Consider the following 17,417-nt stretch of genomic DNA (forward strand, 5'->3'; position numbering starts at 1 on the left):
AGGGGTCATAGCTCAGTAGCAGAGCATGTGCTTTGTATGCAGAAGGACTCGAGTTCAGTTCCTGGCATCTCCAGTCAGGACAGAGAAGCGCCTTCCTGAAGCCTGGAGGGCCACTGCCAGGCAGTATATTGGAAGGGTTTCCTATGTTCCAAGTGACAACCAACAGCCGAGACCATTGAATCTACACTGAAAACACAGCGGCAGGGTAATATGATCTCACTTACCACTTGGGAGGTTAGGCTGGCTCTTGCTTTGTTTAGAGGTGTGGAGGCACCCACACTAGGGGGCAGAAATGAGTGAAAAACCACCTCATCTACCATACTTTACGGCATACTTTACCCAAACTTGGGTCTCCAGTTGTTGTTGGATTACAATTCCCATCATCCCTTACCCACTGGCCCTGGTGGCTAAGGACGATGGGAGTTGTAGTCCAGCAACAGCTGGAGACCCAAGTTTGCGAAACACTTCCTAAGGCAAAATGACATGTCGTGGTCTCACACAGACTCCGTGGTTTTCTACATGCACTAAGACACAGGTGTACCCTAGCTGCAAGTAGGCAAAGCTATTGTGGGCTTCTGTTTTGGGTAGCCTGGGAATTCCAATTCTGGAAGGAGCAGCACTTTGATGATTGAGGGATCTTTGGGAGAACCAAGGGATCAAACTAGTTTTAAATAAGCAACGCAGGCATATGCACTGTGGGAGACAAGAGGTCAGTGCAGCATAGCATTTTAGGAAGAAAGGGGAAACGGATGTCAAACACTCCCGCCCCTTCATTCCCTCACACCTCTCAGCTCAGCCCATCCAACATGAGCAGCTCGGAGCAGTTTTTCATCCAAGATACAGAAACACCAATGAGTGACACTACATTTTTAATGTTATGTTATAAAGGAAATGAAGGAGCCAAGGTAAGGGCCGAGAAGGATGCAGTTCAATAATCAGAAGTGGGGCATATGCAGACAAAGCATCGAACCCACTAGGCTGGAGAGGCACAGAAGAACAAAATCAGAGATCCTTTCCCCTCGTATCTCCAACTATTGTCAGTTCATAGGCAACCCACTAAAAAAAGGAATGCGGCAAGTAGGGAGGGAGACAATCTTCCAGCCAAGGGAGGGAAGCACAAGGAGCTACGTCAACAGGAACTCCCTGGCAAAGGACCAAGGAACTAAGAGCTTTGCCTTGCAGCCTCCGCTGCCATAACCACCGACTCCATGTTCTTCTCAGCGAGAACCAAGCCTCCCCCCACCAACTAGCCTCTTGCTAAGGATTCCTCATTTCCAGTTGCTCTGATCTGCTGCCCCTCATTTCTCTTTGCCAAAGAACTTGTGTTTCCTAGCTTTTGTGGGCTGAGGCACAGGTTTCATTAGCAACCGGAAACAGTAACAAAAATAATAATAAAGATGTCGCCATCAGATTGATGCTTAGTAGACAAGCCTCAAATGCCACAGAGGGAGGTGCGCATGACATAGAAGCAAAACAGGTACGTCACGAAAAAAGGCAGCGGGAACGGAAGGGAGAATTTAGGAGACTCAGCTGCAACACTTCAGAACCCAAAGTGGAAGAGAAAGGCATGGAGGCCTTCAACTTGCTCCTTTCTGTCTCTGCGCATCCCGGGAAGGAAGTTGACCTCAAAAGCGAGCCCTTCCGCATTCTAAGAGATGGCCGTGCCCCAGTGCATTGTGGGAAAGGCACACTGAGCACTGGGGAACTCTGGAAGAACACAGCCGTTCCCAAGCCCTAGTTGCCTTTAGAGGTGATGTTTGTTTGACTAATTAAACCCCAGGGAGGAAAAAAACACACATCCCAAAGCCTCTACTCTGCCTCCCTTCCCAGCCCTCACCCTTATCTGGTTAAAGTGCTTGTGTTAAGAAGATGGTGGTGGTGGCAGCAACAGCAGCAGCAGCAACAACAACAGGTTTTCAAGGAGAGAGAGACTGCGAGGTGGAGGCCTCCTCAGTAGGCAGGATTTCGATGCTGCTGTCTGGCTGGCTTGGGGAAACACTGTCCGTCAGCTCCATCTCCTGGGCCTGGCTGGGTGACAGCGGCTGCGGGGAGCTGGCTGTGTCAGTGCTGGGAGTTGGAGATTTGCCCTCAGAGAGCCCCAGCAATTCCTGGACATTACGGGGTAAATCCTGGGAGAAAGGGAAAACAGAGATTTTATTTGTTAGGAAAAGTTATCCCCTCTGGCTCACACCCGATTCAAAAGCACACTGCCACAGTGGTGTGGCTCGGTTTCACACAGCTTCAGTGGCATATGAAGGCTGAGACCACGTGCAGACAGAAAACCCCCAAGTTCAATGACTGTCATTTCCAGCTGAAAGGATCAAATACGTAGCAAGAGAAAAGACCTCTGTCTGAGACCTTGGAGAACCACCAGCAAATGGTCCCTTAGAGCCGAATTCATTATTTTAGCTTCCTTTAATAAGATGTACAAAAAAGCAACAACAAAAACCAAACCCTTGAAGTGTGGCACATAAGAAGATTCCTGCGGGATCAAGACCAAATGTCAATCTAATCCAGGGTTCTTTATTGCCCAATGGCCAACCAGATGTTTCTGGCAACCCTCAAGCAGGGCCTGGAGGCAGCAGCCCTCTTCCCTGCAGGGTCCCCCAGCAACTGGTTTTCACGCTCCCTCTGAATGTGGAGGCTTCCCTTAGTCATCATGGCTCCTGGCCATGGTTGATAGAACCACTCTACACCAGCCAGTGTGTAGGGTATCATCACCTCATCCTAGGGGCAGTGAATTCTGTAGATTATGTATGGTATGAAATGCCAAACTGCGTGTGTTTCCTGAGCAGTGTCTTCAGCACCCCAGCTTAAACTTCCAGCATGCAGATAACAGTGGGGAAAGTTAACAGGGGTCCAATACCCAGAGTCTATGTTCCAGTGGCAAACAACATTCTTTGGGTCTCCTCCCAAAACAGGGAAAACCCTCAAAAAACAACATCATAAGGACTGAGAATGCTCATCGGACACAGAATACTGACTTACTACTGGAGGGGTAGGGGAGGGATACCAGGGTGTGTGGCAATGGAGTACCCTGGGAAAGGGTATAGCTGGCTGGCTCCCTAGTCAGCAACACTCCAGGCAGCAAGCATTTTTGTTTGTAAGGAAAGATGACATGCATGGCATGGAGGGCCTACTGTGCTGAGTTTTGGGGCCTCCCATTTGGCAACCCTTATGTTTAAATCTGCTCTCAGTAGCGCTATATTTTGAAGCCACAAGGGGAACCATCTGCATTTCCATTTTGCTTAATGTGTCTCCCTGAGCAAGCGAGATGCTTGCTACCTTGTTCACTCGCAGAAGCTTGCTAGCTAGATCATGATTATTTTATGTATCCGTTTTGCTATGAGGTGGCCAAGGGTAAGGACAGAGGACTGTTGGCTTGCCCCTGGTGTGCAGCATTAAGGAATGCTTAGAGGCTCCACGCCTCCTCAGAGGATACCAAGGTACAGAGGTCTTCATTCATGCTGGACTGGGGGGCGGGGGGAGCGCAAGACTCACTGGAGTAGCTGCCAGCTGCCTGTAGATCGCCTCAGCCCGGCATAAGATGTCTTCCACACTCATCTTCATGGTAAGCTCATTGATGTGCTGTGAAAATGCAGACACAGAAATCAAGAAACTCAGAAGGCTAACTAGGAACAACGAAGAGGAGGGGGTAAACACACAAAGAAATGCACTTTTTTTTGAGAGAGAGAGAGAGAGAGAGAGAAGGGCAGGTTGTGGCAAAGGGTTGATTATGTATTTCTGGAAAATAGGTTCCAGTTATAATGCTACAACTGGAAAAATACAAGCGGCATTAGTCAGGAATGTGCTATGCAAAGTGGACTGGGAAAGCCTTACAGGGGAAAGCCAGGTATACAGAAAGGCAAAGGGCCAGGCTCAAGGTGCTCCTGGGGAAGACTGAGATCTGTGGGGGGAAAGATGAGCATTGCTCCTTAACCAAACAGATGGGTCGTATTATGGCTCGCCTGCTATCTAAGCGTTCAGCAGGAACTTTGCAGTGTGGTGCAAAGGCAGATTGGAGCTGGCAGAATGGAGCCAGGCCCAAGAAAACGAAGAGCCACGAGGAGGGGAGGAAGTGAGGGAGAATGAATGGGGCCCTTGGTTGTTTTGGCTTTTGAGCCTTCAGAGCAACCCTGGCCATACTTTTCAGAAGCAGGTGTAGCGCATAAATCACCTTTTGCTTCTTTAAAGAAAAAACAACCACCTACGAATACTGCATGGCTTAATGTACTAGAGCAGGCATGGGGAACCTGCAGTCATCCAGATGTTGCTGAACCACAGCTCCCACTGTCCCTGACCGTTGGTCAAGCTGGCTGGTGCTGATGGGAGTGGGAGTCCAGCAGCTACTGGAGGGCCACAGCTTCCCCATCTCTGTCCTCAGCCCACACAAACCCACACATGGCAAGAGTTAGGCCCCCAAGCTCCACAGTGCTCACCTTCAGGATCTCATTGAAGCCAAAGCCAGAGTTCATGAGTGCCTGCCTCTCTGCATCCAGAATGCCACAAGCCACCAGCAGGTGGAAATTGGGGCAAGGCAGTCCCGTCCACAGCACCTGGGATCAGAGGGACAGACACACGGCACATGGATTGAGGAAGCACGCCATAACCCATTGTCAGGAGTGTTCTGTACCATACTCCCAGGTGTAATCCTCTGCTAATGTCTGGCTCTGCATTAGCCAGAGTGAATCTATTTCTAATGAGACATGCTGCTTGTAGCTGCTGGTGGGCGACGTCCCCCAGAAGCTGGAAGTCATCCCTGATATGTATTGGCTGGCTAGAAGCCTGGGCTTCCCAGGTCATGCTGTGTCCTCGAACTAAGCCCCAGACAAGAACACAGCTCAGGTTAGAGTAAACCAGCTTTAGCAAGATGCTCACGCAGCACTCCTCCGTCAAAGAACAAGAGGGACAATGAGATTTCTACGTCTGCTCCCTGATACGGCTCGTCTGCAACCAAATAAGCTGCAGCACCTGCCTGCTTCATCTAGGGCAGGAATTAAGTGAGAAACAACATTTTGCTTTAATTTTTTTGTTTCCTGAACACAACCTTGCATACTTAGTGACTTTTTTAAAAAGCCTAAGTACGTGGTTCAAATAACTAGGCTTGTTCTGATCTGGGAGACAAAAGGGGAGGCATGGAACCTTTTTTAGAACTAGGTGGTTAGAAACTGAAAGCTGGAGGAGCTATAAATAACCCGGACCTCTAAACCAAAGCAACTATTCCTCATGGCTGTAGCAAGGCTCTGCAGCTAAAGACATCTGATTTGTGTTAGGCTGTATTTACTAGTTCCAGTGGTAAAACTAGTTACTGGATGGATAACCATCTGATCCAGTTTACCAGATGATCTTTGGGGTTTGAGGGGAAGGAAGAGGGCAAAGGTCTTCCCAAGGAACCCATGGATGAGACAGCTGGGCTCTACCATCTGTACTGTCCAGGCACACACAAGCAACTCACAGGCACTCCCAAATATTCCTTCCAAGTTCTCAATATCCTGTTGGCCTGAAACTGCACCTATAGCGCTCACCCCTGGCAAGTGGCTGCAGCGCACAGTCCAGGTGGTCCTCCTAGAGATCCTAGGTGACATTTTGGGTGTGCCAAGGAGTACCTCTCAGCTTGCGTGCCACGAGCACTTCACCCCCATGCTCAAAGTGCAGATACAGGATGTGCCAGGCAGTTCTGTTCAGCTAACCATAGACTGGGGAGACCAAGGGGCTCATGGAAAGCCAACATGCCCACAGAAGTAAACCCACCCAGCGATAACTAAGGGTTGCCTCTTATAGACAGGATCACAAGAAGCTGCCTTACACTGAGACAGACCATTTGTCCATCTACCTCAGTACTGTCTACACTGACTGGCAGAAGCTCTTTCAGGCAGGATTCTCTCCTACTCTGACCTGCAGATTTAAGCTGGGACCTCCTGTATGCAGAGCAGATGTTCTACCACTGAGCTATGGCCCTTCCTGGTATATATAGCCCGACGGCTAGGGGATTGTGGTCAAGAGTAGTAAGAAGGATGCTGGCATCCCTGTGGAGCACCATGAGGATGCAGCCCTCAAGTGGCTTGTGGAAACATTTGGCTGGAAGGCTTAGAATGCAGTTACTTTGCTGAAGCTTAATACATCCAGGCCTGGCCAGAACTTAGATGCAGACCACCTAGGAACTGTATATGACTGGGAAGGGGGAACCTGTGGCCCTCCAGATGTTGACAGACTACAGCAGAGGTTTTCAACCTTTGTGAGCCCATGACTCACTTGACCAATTACATTCTTTCTGCGGCACCCCTGTGGGGCTCAGGAGCCGTTATGTCACCCCTGCCTGCAGAGCTGACAGCCTTTCACCTTTTTTCAAACACCCTCCCTTGTGGAGTGCTGCCTCAGCCTCCTCTCCTTAGGAGTCCTCTGGGCAGCCGCAGCTGCTGCCCCTGGTCTCTGAGCTGCCCCCGCCCCAAAGAGAGGTACCTCCTCACACTGCCCCACAGGGACCTGGGAAGCGCCCCCTGGCCAGCCCCAGAAGCACCATTTGCCTGGGGAGCTTGTAGCCAGGGCTACTGCAACGAACAGCTGTGCAAGCCTTTGGGAGGCAGAGACACAAGAGAGTATCAGAGGAGGGAGGGAAGGGAAAAGGGACAGAGGCCAGTGTTGCCTGCGGCACCCCTGACTGTCATTCACAGCACCCCAAGGTGCCACGGCACACTGGTTGGAAACCACTGGACAACAGCTATCATGCCTTACCATTAGCCAAACTGGCTGAGGCTGCGTTCTTCAGAAAACATCCCCCCCCCCCCCGCTGCCTTCTCTACTTTCAAACCCCAATATTGCAAACCAGAAGTCTGATTATACTCTCTCCTGTTCCCATTTTTCTTGCCTTTCCAATGCTGAAATCCCATCATAACAATGTAACTTATGTTTTCCCCAGGCAGAAATCCTCTCCCCACACAAAACAAACAAAAACAAACCCATTTCTCTTAATTCAGTCTCACCTCCCATAGCTGAAGAATTTCAGAGAAGGCAAATTCCCTCTTGAACCAGATCAAGATCCATCGGAAGCAGAAGCAGAAGGTGCCAGATTCCTTAGAGTCTGAGAGAAGTAGCCAAGAAGGGCAGGAGGAGTCAGTAACAGATTGTTTTATACAATCAAGAATTCCAAAGATTAAGAAATGCCTCACTTGCTTCAGTCTTTGCTTCCTTTAAGCTTTCAAAGGAATTAGCCAGAGACTAAATGAAAGAACGCCCAAATAATTAATTGAACCCCTACCTACACCCTTTTATTGAAACCAGTCAAAATGACACACAACTGTGGCAAGCTTTTGAGTTATCCAGAACTCTTCATCAGGGAAGATGTTATACAAAGCCGGGGAAGTGAAGAAAAGTAAAAAGCAAAGAAAGTGGTGATTTTGTAGCCAAGAGCTACAGTTTGTGGACCTGAATAATTAGGAGCTCCAAATTCACCTACTATATTTCATTATTAAAAACAAGCACCCGCAAACAGGAGACCTGTCCTTTCCAGACAACATATGTTAAAACCACCCAGCTTTCAGCAGTCCCAGAACTAGGCGCACAAGTACCTAGGAAGTCGCAGAGTGCGGGGTCCAGCACCCTGAGGAGCAAATTGAGCTGAGACAGCTGTCGCTTCATGGACTCCTGGCTTTCTTCAAAATTGCGGTGCTGTGGGCAGAAAGTGAGAGTACACGGACAAGTTTATGGAAAGAAGGTGGCATTTGGAACAGCTGCAAGGCCCTTTCTGAGCTCTCCCAGGCCATGTACTCACCACCAGCTCCATAAAACCACAGAAACACCAGAAGGCATCCACTTCGTTCTGGGTGACGTAGAGAATGGGGGACAGGAGGTCGCTCATGCCTTGGACGTAGCCTGTGCAAGGAAGCAAAAGACATGAAGCCACTGGGTTTTACAGCTGAAGCTGCAGGCCCACCAAGTTATTTTCTCTTTCTACTAGGGTGTTGCAGAATGACGGGATGAGAGATACAATTACGGGACTGGTGAGGGTTCAGAGTGCTAAGAGGACCTATAAAAGACTAGCTGGAGAAGTCTGCAGGGCTGTCTGCATTGTGCATACTTCTCAGCATGGAATTCAATATCCCAAGTATTTCAGTTTTCATTTTCATGGGGGGGGCGGGAATGAATACTAGAGTCAAGTTTCTAGTCCACGTGGCTGTGTGAAGCTTGAAAACAGGTGATGGGTTTATTTTAGCACAGAATACACACAGCAGTACTTGGGCCCAAGATCATCAAGAACAGGCAACTGTTGGGGTAGCCTAGACCATTAAGGGAATCATCCACAAAAGGCACTCTTACTGCAGACTAGCCTCCCCCAATGTGTTGAGCTACAGATGCTATGGACTACAACTTCCATCGGCATAGAATGGCAGCGCCAGCTGGGGCTGATGGGAGTTGTGGTCCAAAATCTCTGGGTTTGACTAGTGAGGGGTAGAAAGGAATGTAGCAGCATCTGAAACAGTACAAGCCCCTTGGGACACCATGAGAGATTCTGGAATGCATTCTGCTGCCACTTAGCATGACCAGATCAGAGATAGTACATACCACCTCCAAACTAGCAAAAGGCTGCAACAGTCTTCCCTGTGCTGGTGCCCTCCAGAGATTTTGGATTACAACTCCCCTCCCCCACGGTAGTTAAGGGGCCCTCATAGGCCAAGCTAGCCAAAGACTCCCGAACCTGAGCTGGTTCTACAATGGCACACTGCTAGCGTTCCCTCCCCACCTCCAGACTCACCCAGGTCAAAGTTGTACATGCAGTACGTCATCAGCACGTCATTTAGGAGCACTAGGCCAGGGTTCTCGCTGCCTTCATAGAATTTGTTGTTCCTATCCGTGCGGCTCACGTCTCTTTCTGCAAAGGCAGACAGACACCCCCACGAATTATCCATAAAACTCGTTTATTGCCTTTCTGCCAAAGGCCACTCAAAGCGATGGCAAATACAGGACAGTAACGAGGCAAATGAGCAAGAAAAAGTAGCAACACACAGCTGAGAGGAGATGCAGAAGCACAACCCCAGGAAAAGCTCCAGGGGCCCCCAGCTCAGTGGCAGAGCAAAGGCTTTTTATGCAGAAAGCTCCAAGCTAAAGTCATGGTACTTCCCCTTAAAGGGGGGGGGGTGCACACTTACGCCATGTTTTGAAAGTAAGACAGCTTGGCTGTCCTAACACCTTTATGGAAGTCTATGGAATGGTCACATTATGGGGCAGAAGACGGGGAGACCAATAGCAGGTGGAATCAGAGCCAATGAGAGCCAACTGATTTTGGGAACACAGGAAGGTGCTTTATGCAGGGTCAGTCCACGGGTGCAGCTACCTACAGTGACTAGCAGCAGCCCTCCGTGGCTTCAGACCAAATTCTCCTCCGGCCCCATCTGGAGACTCTGGGGACTGAACCTGGGACCTTCTGCATGCAAAACAGAGGCTCTGACTATTGTGCTATGACCTTTGCCCAGTCTAGTTTTGTTCCCATCCAGGGTCCTAGCTAAGGGCAGAATGAGTTTGGCAGGGCAGTGCTCCATTTGCCCTAAAGGACCCGCCTCCATTGCTAGTCCCGTCCTTTGAAAAGATCTATTTTAGAGAAGGAAAAGGTGCAAAAAGCCAAGCAGCCAAAAAATAAAGGAGCTGAAGTACCTCCTCTAAGAGATGAGACAAAAGTGTTTGGATCCATTTAGTTTAGAAAGAGATGATTGGAGCAAAACGGAAGTTTATAAAGTTATGAATTCTGTGGGGAGAGAGAGAGAAAGAGCGAGATTCTCCCCCTCCTCCCACAATCCTGGAATGCATATGTCACTTATATTGATTGGCAATCGATGCAGGATGGATAAAAGAAAATGGCTCTTCACACAATGCATAATTCATCCATGAATTTTACTGCCACAAGATGTGGTGCTGGCTGCTGGCTTAGATGGCATTGAAAGGAAGATAGATTCATAGAGCACGGGTTTTAATGCTCTCATTTATCAGCTAATAGCCACAACTGCTAAAGAGAACATTCATCCTCAGAAGCAGTATATCCCCCTCTTGCATTCCTGTTGCTAGAGAGAACTGTTGCCTTCGCTTCCTGCGAAGGGTTCTCTTAACGCATCTATCTGGCCGGTCACTGCTGGAAACAGGGTGACAAAAAACTAGGTACCCCTTTGGACTGATCCAGCAGGTCTCTTGCATATGGACCACTTGTTACCACAAAGTGTTTTTATGATCGCCAACCTCTTGCTGTGTGCACACAAGGCTGTGCTGTCAGGCAGGGGAAAGAGGACGGAAAACAAAAACGAAGCAAGAAAATATCTTGTGACAAAGAGGGGTGTTGAACTCCTAACAAATGAGGAACAAGAGCCAGAACTTATACTGACCAATCAGGCTGCGGTAGCCACGCAGCAAGGAGTTCCGCTGTTCCTGTTCCTCGCTGACCGACTTCCACTGTAGTTTCATGCGGAAGTACTCATCCCTGTGGACACACGTGGGAAGGAAGTTGTTAAGAGAGTTCAGAGGCTTAAATGCTGACCCACAGACTGATCGCCTCCTTCCAAACCCCAGTTCCAGTACTCCTTTGGCTTCCCCATAACCCTGACCCAGACTTACGTTTTCCTCCTCACTTGTGCCTTGTTCTCTTCACTGGTGTTGTCCCATGAGTAATAGCCCAAAAGGCATTTCCAGGCTTCTTTGCGTGATGACATGTTGAGACCCTGGAAGAGGAGCACCGGGGGGAGGGGGGGAGAGAAGGTGAATTAGGCCAAGTGTCAAAGAACGACACTAAGAAGTTGGGAAGGAAACCAACACGGCCCCACGCTGCATATATCCCTGGCCTGACAGGCAGCCACTCGCACTTCAGCACAGACCCCCAATTCCCCCTGCAAACAACGGCCTCTCGCTCTCTCCTCCCCACAGGCCTCACCCCAGCGAAGATCCTTCTGCGCAAGGCAACGGGGTCCCTCACACGCCCATCTGGGTCCAAGTGCTGCTCCCATTCCTGCTCCGAGACAGGAGCCTCCCGCTGGACAGACGGACGCTCTCCTAGCCGTGCCTGCTGCCGGGGCAGAAAAGAGGAAGGAACTTAAAAAGAAGTGTCAAGGAAAGATACCTCCCAAGGGGTATGGAGAAAATAAAGGGGTGGCAAGTGAGGGGGAGGGGACCTCTCTTTTATGTTGACGCATGCCTGCTGAAAAATCCCTGCACCGCTGGAAGGATTGGAATAAACTTTCTAGGGTGCCTGTCTACGTTTGGGTCTAGACCAGTGGTTCCTAAATGGTGAGATCCACGGAACCCAGGGAGTCTGCAAAACCTACCCAGGGGGTCCGTGGCACATAATAAAACAACTACCATAACACAACAAAAACTACCACAGAGAGATCAGAATTTTCAAAAGTGGGGGTCCATGGCTTGGCTTTTGAAAAGCAGGGGGTCCACAGCACTCAGCTAATTGGGAAGAACTGGCCTAGAAGACAAGCAGAAAGCATTTCAGATTGGTGCATGCTGTGGAGGAAGATCAGCAATGGTGGAAAGCTTACTTTTACACATTTGCCCACTCTTACAGATCCTTTTGCCTTAGATTCCCCAATAAGCTTCTGCAGAACATGAGGGTTCCAAGAACACATGGGTTGATATCAGAGCATTTTTGAAGCCACAGTCTTGGTTCTCTAGCCCTCAGGAATTACCTCGTCAGTCACATGTATATTCATGGAAGGTCAAGGCCCTGGATTCTGCTCCAAGGAAGAATGAGGTCAACAGAGGCCTTGCCCCACTCACATAACCAGCACAAACCATCTAGACGAGGCTAACTGCTTCAACCACCAAGCCTGCCTTGTAATGTTGTAGTGTGATGGTGGTGGGTTTGGGGTGAGCATGACGCAAATCTCCTTAGGCCTCTGTGTGAATGGATTGCTTGGTCCTCGCTCAATGGAAAGAGCTTTCTTGCAAAGGGGCTCATGTCCACCCCTCCATCTCTCTGGCATTCACCCCCATTTCCTTGCTCACATTCTCCCACAACCGCTCCCAAATAGTCACCTCTGATGCAATCATAGGCCAGTAGGCGTGAGCGGGTGGCTGGGAGTAAGGAAAGATGGCCAAAGATCTCTTGGCCTACAGAGAAGCACACACAAACACACATACACTGGGTGCCATTCCTCTCCCCCTCCACCGCCCCACGGTGGAGCTACCTGTTCCAACACTCACACAGGTGATAACTTCAAAGCCTGTCTCATCCTCAACGTTGGCAGCAGCTGGGTCGCCATGGGAATGCTGGATGACGCCATCCTCATGGTGCAGAGCCCCACGGAAGAAGTTGGTGACTTTGGAGAAGCCACCGAACGTGGCAGCATAAGGATCCTGCAAGAACCGCTAGGGAAAGAGAAGGTGGCTTAAAAAAGAAGAAGCCACATATCACCTTTGGCTTGCTGCCCAATTCTAGCCTTGCTGAATTAAGATTCAATTTGGGCTTCTCAGCTCTGCATCAATAATCAATATTCCAGATACAAAACACCCACCCACACACCCCAACTTTTTACCATTACTGCCTTTCTGTTCTAATAAACAAACAAATAAACAAACAAATAAATAAATTGGTAATATATATATTACCAAACTTAAAACCATGGAGAGACCTGGTCTGAATAGAGACATTGGATTCTTATCTCATTATACATGAGAAAGCTATTTTTAGCCATCTCACCCCTTGCTTTTTCCTGTAAGACCAATTGCAGTCATTAACAGTCGTCAACAGGTTTACCACACCTATCAACCCATTCCCACCACCCTTCTGAGTAATACCCCTCCCCACCCTCTCACTATATATAAGGGTCTGGTGACTTCTGTTTCAGTGTATCTGAAGAAGTGTGCATGCACACGAAAGCTCATACCAATAACAAACTTAGTTGGTCTCTAAGGTGCTACTGGAAGGAAATTTTTTATATTGTTTCGACTACGGCAGACCAACACGGCTACCTGCCTGTAACTTGTACTAATATAATTCATTCAAGGAAACCCAGGAGCCCATGTTCCCATAACTCCCTGCTCTAACCAGTGTCAGCACCTACAACAGACAAGTCTCCCTGTTTATAGCTTTTGTCCCCTCCCACATAATCCCACTGCCACAAGTCTTTAGATTTCTCCCACAGAGCCAGGCCACACAAACACAGCCTCTCTGCATTCTAATCCTCTAGAACAGTGGTTCCCAATTAGCGGTCTGCGGACCCCCGACCAGGAGGTCCATGGCACATATCCATCCTGTTTTGGGGAGTCGTGCTCTCATGCGGGTCACATGACTCATGCAGGAGCATGGCCTGGAAGACACGCGTCTCCGTTTTTGCACTGGGACATGTTGGAGGGTATGGTGGCACCATTCACATAACAAAACTACCAGAGAGATATCAACATTTTCAGAAGTAGGGGGTTCCATAACTTGGCTTTTCAAAAACAGGGGGTCCGCAGTACTTTGCTAATTGGGAACCACTGAACTAGAACAAGTCACAGTTGCAGGGCATTTTGGAGAAGGGCCTCACCGACACAAGGTTGGAAGAGCTGTCATCGAAGAGTTGAAGCTCATCGAAGGAGTGGGAGAGGGCGTACGAATCGTGTGTGTAAACCAAGTAGAGGCGGGAATCTTTGGGGGAGCTGCAAGGCGAGAAGAGAAACCAGAGTGAGTTTATTGCCTTCCAGACACTGTTAGGTTATCTGAAGGACCACTGGCACCTGGACAAGCTGCAAAATTAGCGAAATCAGAGACCCTCCTTTCAGGTCCATGAGTGAATGAGCACCATGGGCAGGGCCTTTTCAGTGATGGCTCTACACATCACATCCCCTCCCTAAGGATGGCCTCATCATTGTTGCTTTTAAAAAGCAATTGTGAAAACATTTTACGCCAGTCTGAGTCCAACTAATTTACTATGATGGTTTTTCAGTTCAGAACTGAGTATTGTATGTATTATTTTTCTTCTTTAATCTGCAGTGCTGGGGAAAGTGCTCCCTGCCTCCAAGTTCGTGCAAACTGACTGCCTCAGTCCTGAGTAATGCAGCCCAGAAGTTGAAGACTAGTTGGGCAGCACCTTCCACATCTGACTTAAGAGCTTTCTCTTTACTTCCACCGCTTTATCTTTTGAACAAATAAGGTACCCGGCACCACCCCCACTCACGTGGCTAAGATAACGTATTTGCAGAGGGCCTTGAGCAGGGCTTTGGTGCCTCCACGGTGGAAGTGCAGGGCTTGAATGGAGATGCCGTCTTTGGTGATGAAGATGAGGTATGACCAGCCCAAACCTGGCTTGCTCTTGCGGATAGATTTCAGCTCAGACAAGCTGAGGGAGAAGGCCCACTGACCACGTGGGACCGGAGATTTGGGCCCGGAAGCTGCTGGAGAGGGGAAAGCCAAGCACAAATATAAAAGGGATGATGTCAAGAGAACCAGAAAAGAATATCCCACATTTGCCGGCTACCTCTTCTCCCCTACCTCCATCCTGTATCCCTTGTTGCATCTTTACCAACAATCCCTGTACTATGCCACTTAAGTATACCAAGGGGCAAACATCCCATCCTCTTTTTGATTACCATTTGTTTCCTCTTGAGTCCGAGCCCGGGTCCCCACTGTACTGATCACAGCCCAGTCCGGTTCATACCCCGGATCAAAGATTTCTTCTTCGGTCTGGCAGCCCACTGGGTCCTGGAAAATGGAAAGAGAGATCAGGGCTTTCAGAAGCTACCCAATTCCTTATATATCATCATGATCTTCAAGGAGGTGCTCACACAAATTATGAATTAAATGGAATACACGTTGAACTCTTGGTCTCACTGAGAGGAATTTGAGTGTGGAAGAACAGACTCCTCTTTAAACAGAAGTACATTCCTGTCTTTATGAACATTAACAGACCTGAAATTGCCCTGCTCCCTTTCTGCATCACAATTGAGGGGCTACTTCCTAGGATGAGAAATACAGGATTCGCTAAACACAGTCCTCCTTGTTAGGAAAAATAATAATGCATTGTTATATGTAAAGAGAATGGGAAACAGTATAGAAGATCATTCCCCATCCTGAACAAAACCATAAATGAGCATCTAAAGATATAAGCGCTTCCTTAGGGTGTTCCTGTCTTAAAACATAAGAATTAGTAATACTTTACATACAGAAAGTCTCAGTCCCTGGCATTTCCAATTAAAGAGATCTAGTGCAGGAGGACTGAGAAAGATCTCCGTCTGATGCTTTGGAGAGCCACCGCCAATTGTAGTGGGCAGCCCTGAGCCAGTTGTTTGACTCAATATAAAGCAGTTTCAAATGTCCAACATTTCTGCTGGTTTAACTATATCACAGGATACTTTTTCTGTGCTACCATTTCCAGGACTGGCTCTGATCAACAGAGGGGGAAAAGATGGCATCCTTTCTAGAAAATAGAGCAGCAGAGAGCTGGCATATCCTCATCACTTCATTCTCCACGATCCTCCTAGAGAGGGGGTGGGGTGGAGAAAGCAGGGAATAGACCCCTGTGTGCAAATCATAAAGCAGTAAAGGCACATTCCTGAATAACATTTGCAGCTTTGTGTCCTGGTTAATGGGAATGAAGCCCAGGACAACTACACCAACTCAAATGGTGGAGCAGTCACAGCAGCTGCTCCACAGTCCTACAGCTCTTTCCCCCAGAAACCAATTTAAAAATCTGCTATGGCAATGTGATATGAAAAGAACAAGGAAACTAAAACACCAGTTCCCATTACAGGCAAAACTTTTTAATGAATCACTAGTCTAATTAATGTTTTATTTAGACGATGTTTTATTACTCAAGTTATTAGGACACAATGTGATGAAGATTTAATATACCAGTAGAAGTTTATACCAGCAAGAAAGAGGGCCTCACCTTCTTGGTATATGTGATCTGAGCAGCATCTGATGACTCTTCTATGGGTGTCCATTGTAGCAAAGTATCCGAGCCCTGAGTAAATGGAGAAAGACAGTCTCACGAGAGTGTCATGAAAAAGATATCCATAACTGTGTACACACACTTTACTAAAACAATCCAGATGCTGTAACAAAGCAATCTGAATTTGATCACCTAGATGATATAAGTTTAAGGAAAGTCAAATAGCATTACTGATTCTCCAAGCCTCAGGGAAGAATAAGAAACTATGTCGAGCACAAAGGATTGCCACCTCTGTATACCTCTTCCTTCTCCTACGAAAGTGACTCATCCCCAATTAGTGGAAAATCTGTTCAAGCCTACACCCACACTATATTCCAAGATGTCACCAGGTACTGCCTACACCTTTTCACAATGTCACCAGGCACAGCTTACAGTTTTTCAAGCCTACTTCTGAAATCACGAGCGCTAGGAACACTCTTTAAAATCAAAGCCCGATGTACTCAGAATGCTGAAATCTATACCGAGCAAATTCTACCACCCCACACCACATGCACTGACCTTTTTCCTATCTTGGGTGCACAACCCTTCCCTCATCCCTTTTCCAACTCCAACCTGTATCCCACCTCAACCAACCTTCTCGATTATGCGGATAACCCCCGGAATCAGGGAATCCTGGTCAGGATGACGCTTTGCGCTGGTGTGTAAATAGACACCATCCTTCTCAAATGCAACCTGAAGGAGGACAAGAAAAAACAGGAGGTCAGCACAAGAAGCAGGTTCACTGGAATCCCCACTCACCTCTGTAGAATGCAGCTGGGGAAGGGAAGCCCTGCCTCAAACTAAGGCCGCTGGAACATACTTTATGGCCCCCTCAATAAACACTAAAGTAAGAGGAAGGGCGACTTTATAAAGACAACTCAGAGCAAGGGCCTTTTAGGAACTTCCACCCAGGAAGGGGGTCAGATTCCGCTTCTCCCCACTAATTATCCAGCTGAGGGGACGAGAGAGCCGCTCTACCAACCTCCCACTGCGCTCAAGAGGAGGAAAGAGACCCTCCCGCTCCGCTCCTGGGGGATAAATGTGAGCTCTCCGAGAGAGGGGAAACCCAACCCTCCCCCCAAGCCTGCCCTTCTCCGAGGAGCCTGGCCAGCCCTGCCCCACTGCGGGGAAGGCCTCCCTCACCCTGCAGCCCCCTAACTCCATTCTCCCTGACAGCCACTTCCGGAAAAACAAACCGTCATTTCCTGCTCCATTTGCTCCACCCTCTTGGTTAGGCCGCTTCCCACCCACCCCGGCCGCCATCCTTGTTTCTGGCAGAAAGCGCCTCAGCAAGGAACGCTTACGGGCGCCACGTCCGCGGACGCTTCTGACGCCATCTTGGTAGAGGGCAAGGTGAGAGCCGCGGCTTTGCGATCTTTCCCGTCTGTGGGCAAAGTGTACCAATCGAATTATACCACAGCCGGGCTAAACAGAAATGGGCTTTTATGCTTAGATACGGGGTGTGAACACTTTCTAACCGACCGCAATCAGAAAAAAGCAATTAACGCCACAGCGTATCAAACGGAG

The 17,417-nt window shown here is 48.6% G+C and overlaps 1 protein-coding gene across 4 annotated transcripts; it reads right to left on the bottom strand.

Moving 5' to 3' along the window:
* Nucleotides 1-852: 852 nt before the first annotated feature.
* Nucleotides 853-17,220, bottom strand: TBC1D17 (TBC1 domain family member 17). Of its 4 annotated transcripts, none has more exons than XM_080976157.1 (17): nucleotides 17,087-17,220; nucleotides 16,485-16,583; nucleotides 15,849-15,923; nucleotides 14,551-14,662; nucleotides 14,139-14,355; nucleotides 13,509-13,620; nucleotides 12,184-12,348; nucleotides 10,907-11,038; nucleotides 10,594-10,697; nucleotides 10,365-10,459; nucleotides 8,750-8,866; nucleotides 7,769-7,869; nucleotides 7,566-7,665; nucleotides 6,981-7,078; nucleotides 4,440-4,556; nucleotides 3,502-3,588; nucleotides 853-2,129 (listed from the first exon to the last, which is right to left on the bottom strand). In XM_080976157.1, the coding sequence occupies exons 1-17, from the start codon at nucleotides 17,102-17,104 to the stop codon at nucleotides 1,917-1,919; spliced, it is 1,962 nt and encodes a 653-aa protein (XP_080832283.1). In that variant the 5' UTR covers nucleotides 17,105-17,220; the 3' UTR covers nucleotides 853-1,916. The 4 variants fall into 4 exon arrangements, with proteins under 4 accessions (XP_080832283.1, XP_080832281.1, XP_080832284.1 ...); XM_080976155.1 differs by having other exon boundaries at nucleotides 17,034-17,168; XM_080976158.1 differs by lacking the exon at nucleotides 17,087-17,220 and adding an exon at nucleotides 17,034-17,084 and having other exon boundaries at nucleotides 14,139-14,352.
* Nucleotides 17,221-17,417: the final 197 nt, after the last annotated feature.

Source organism: Podarcis pityusensis, assembly GCF_964106645.2.
Source record: "Podarcis pityusensis genome assembly, chromosome: 13".
Lineage (NCBI taxonomy): Eukaryota > Metazoa > Chordata > Lepidosauria > Squamata > Lacertidae > Podarcis > Podarcis pityusensis.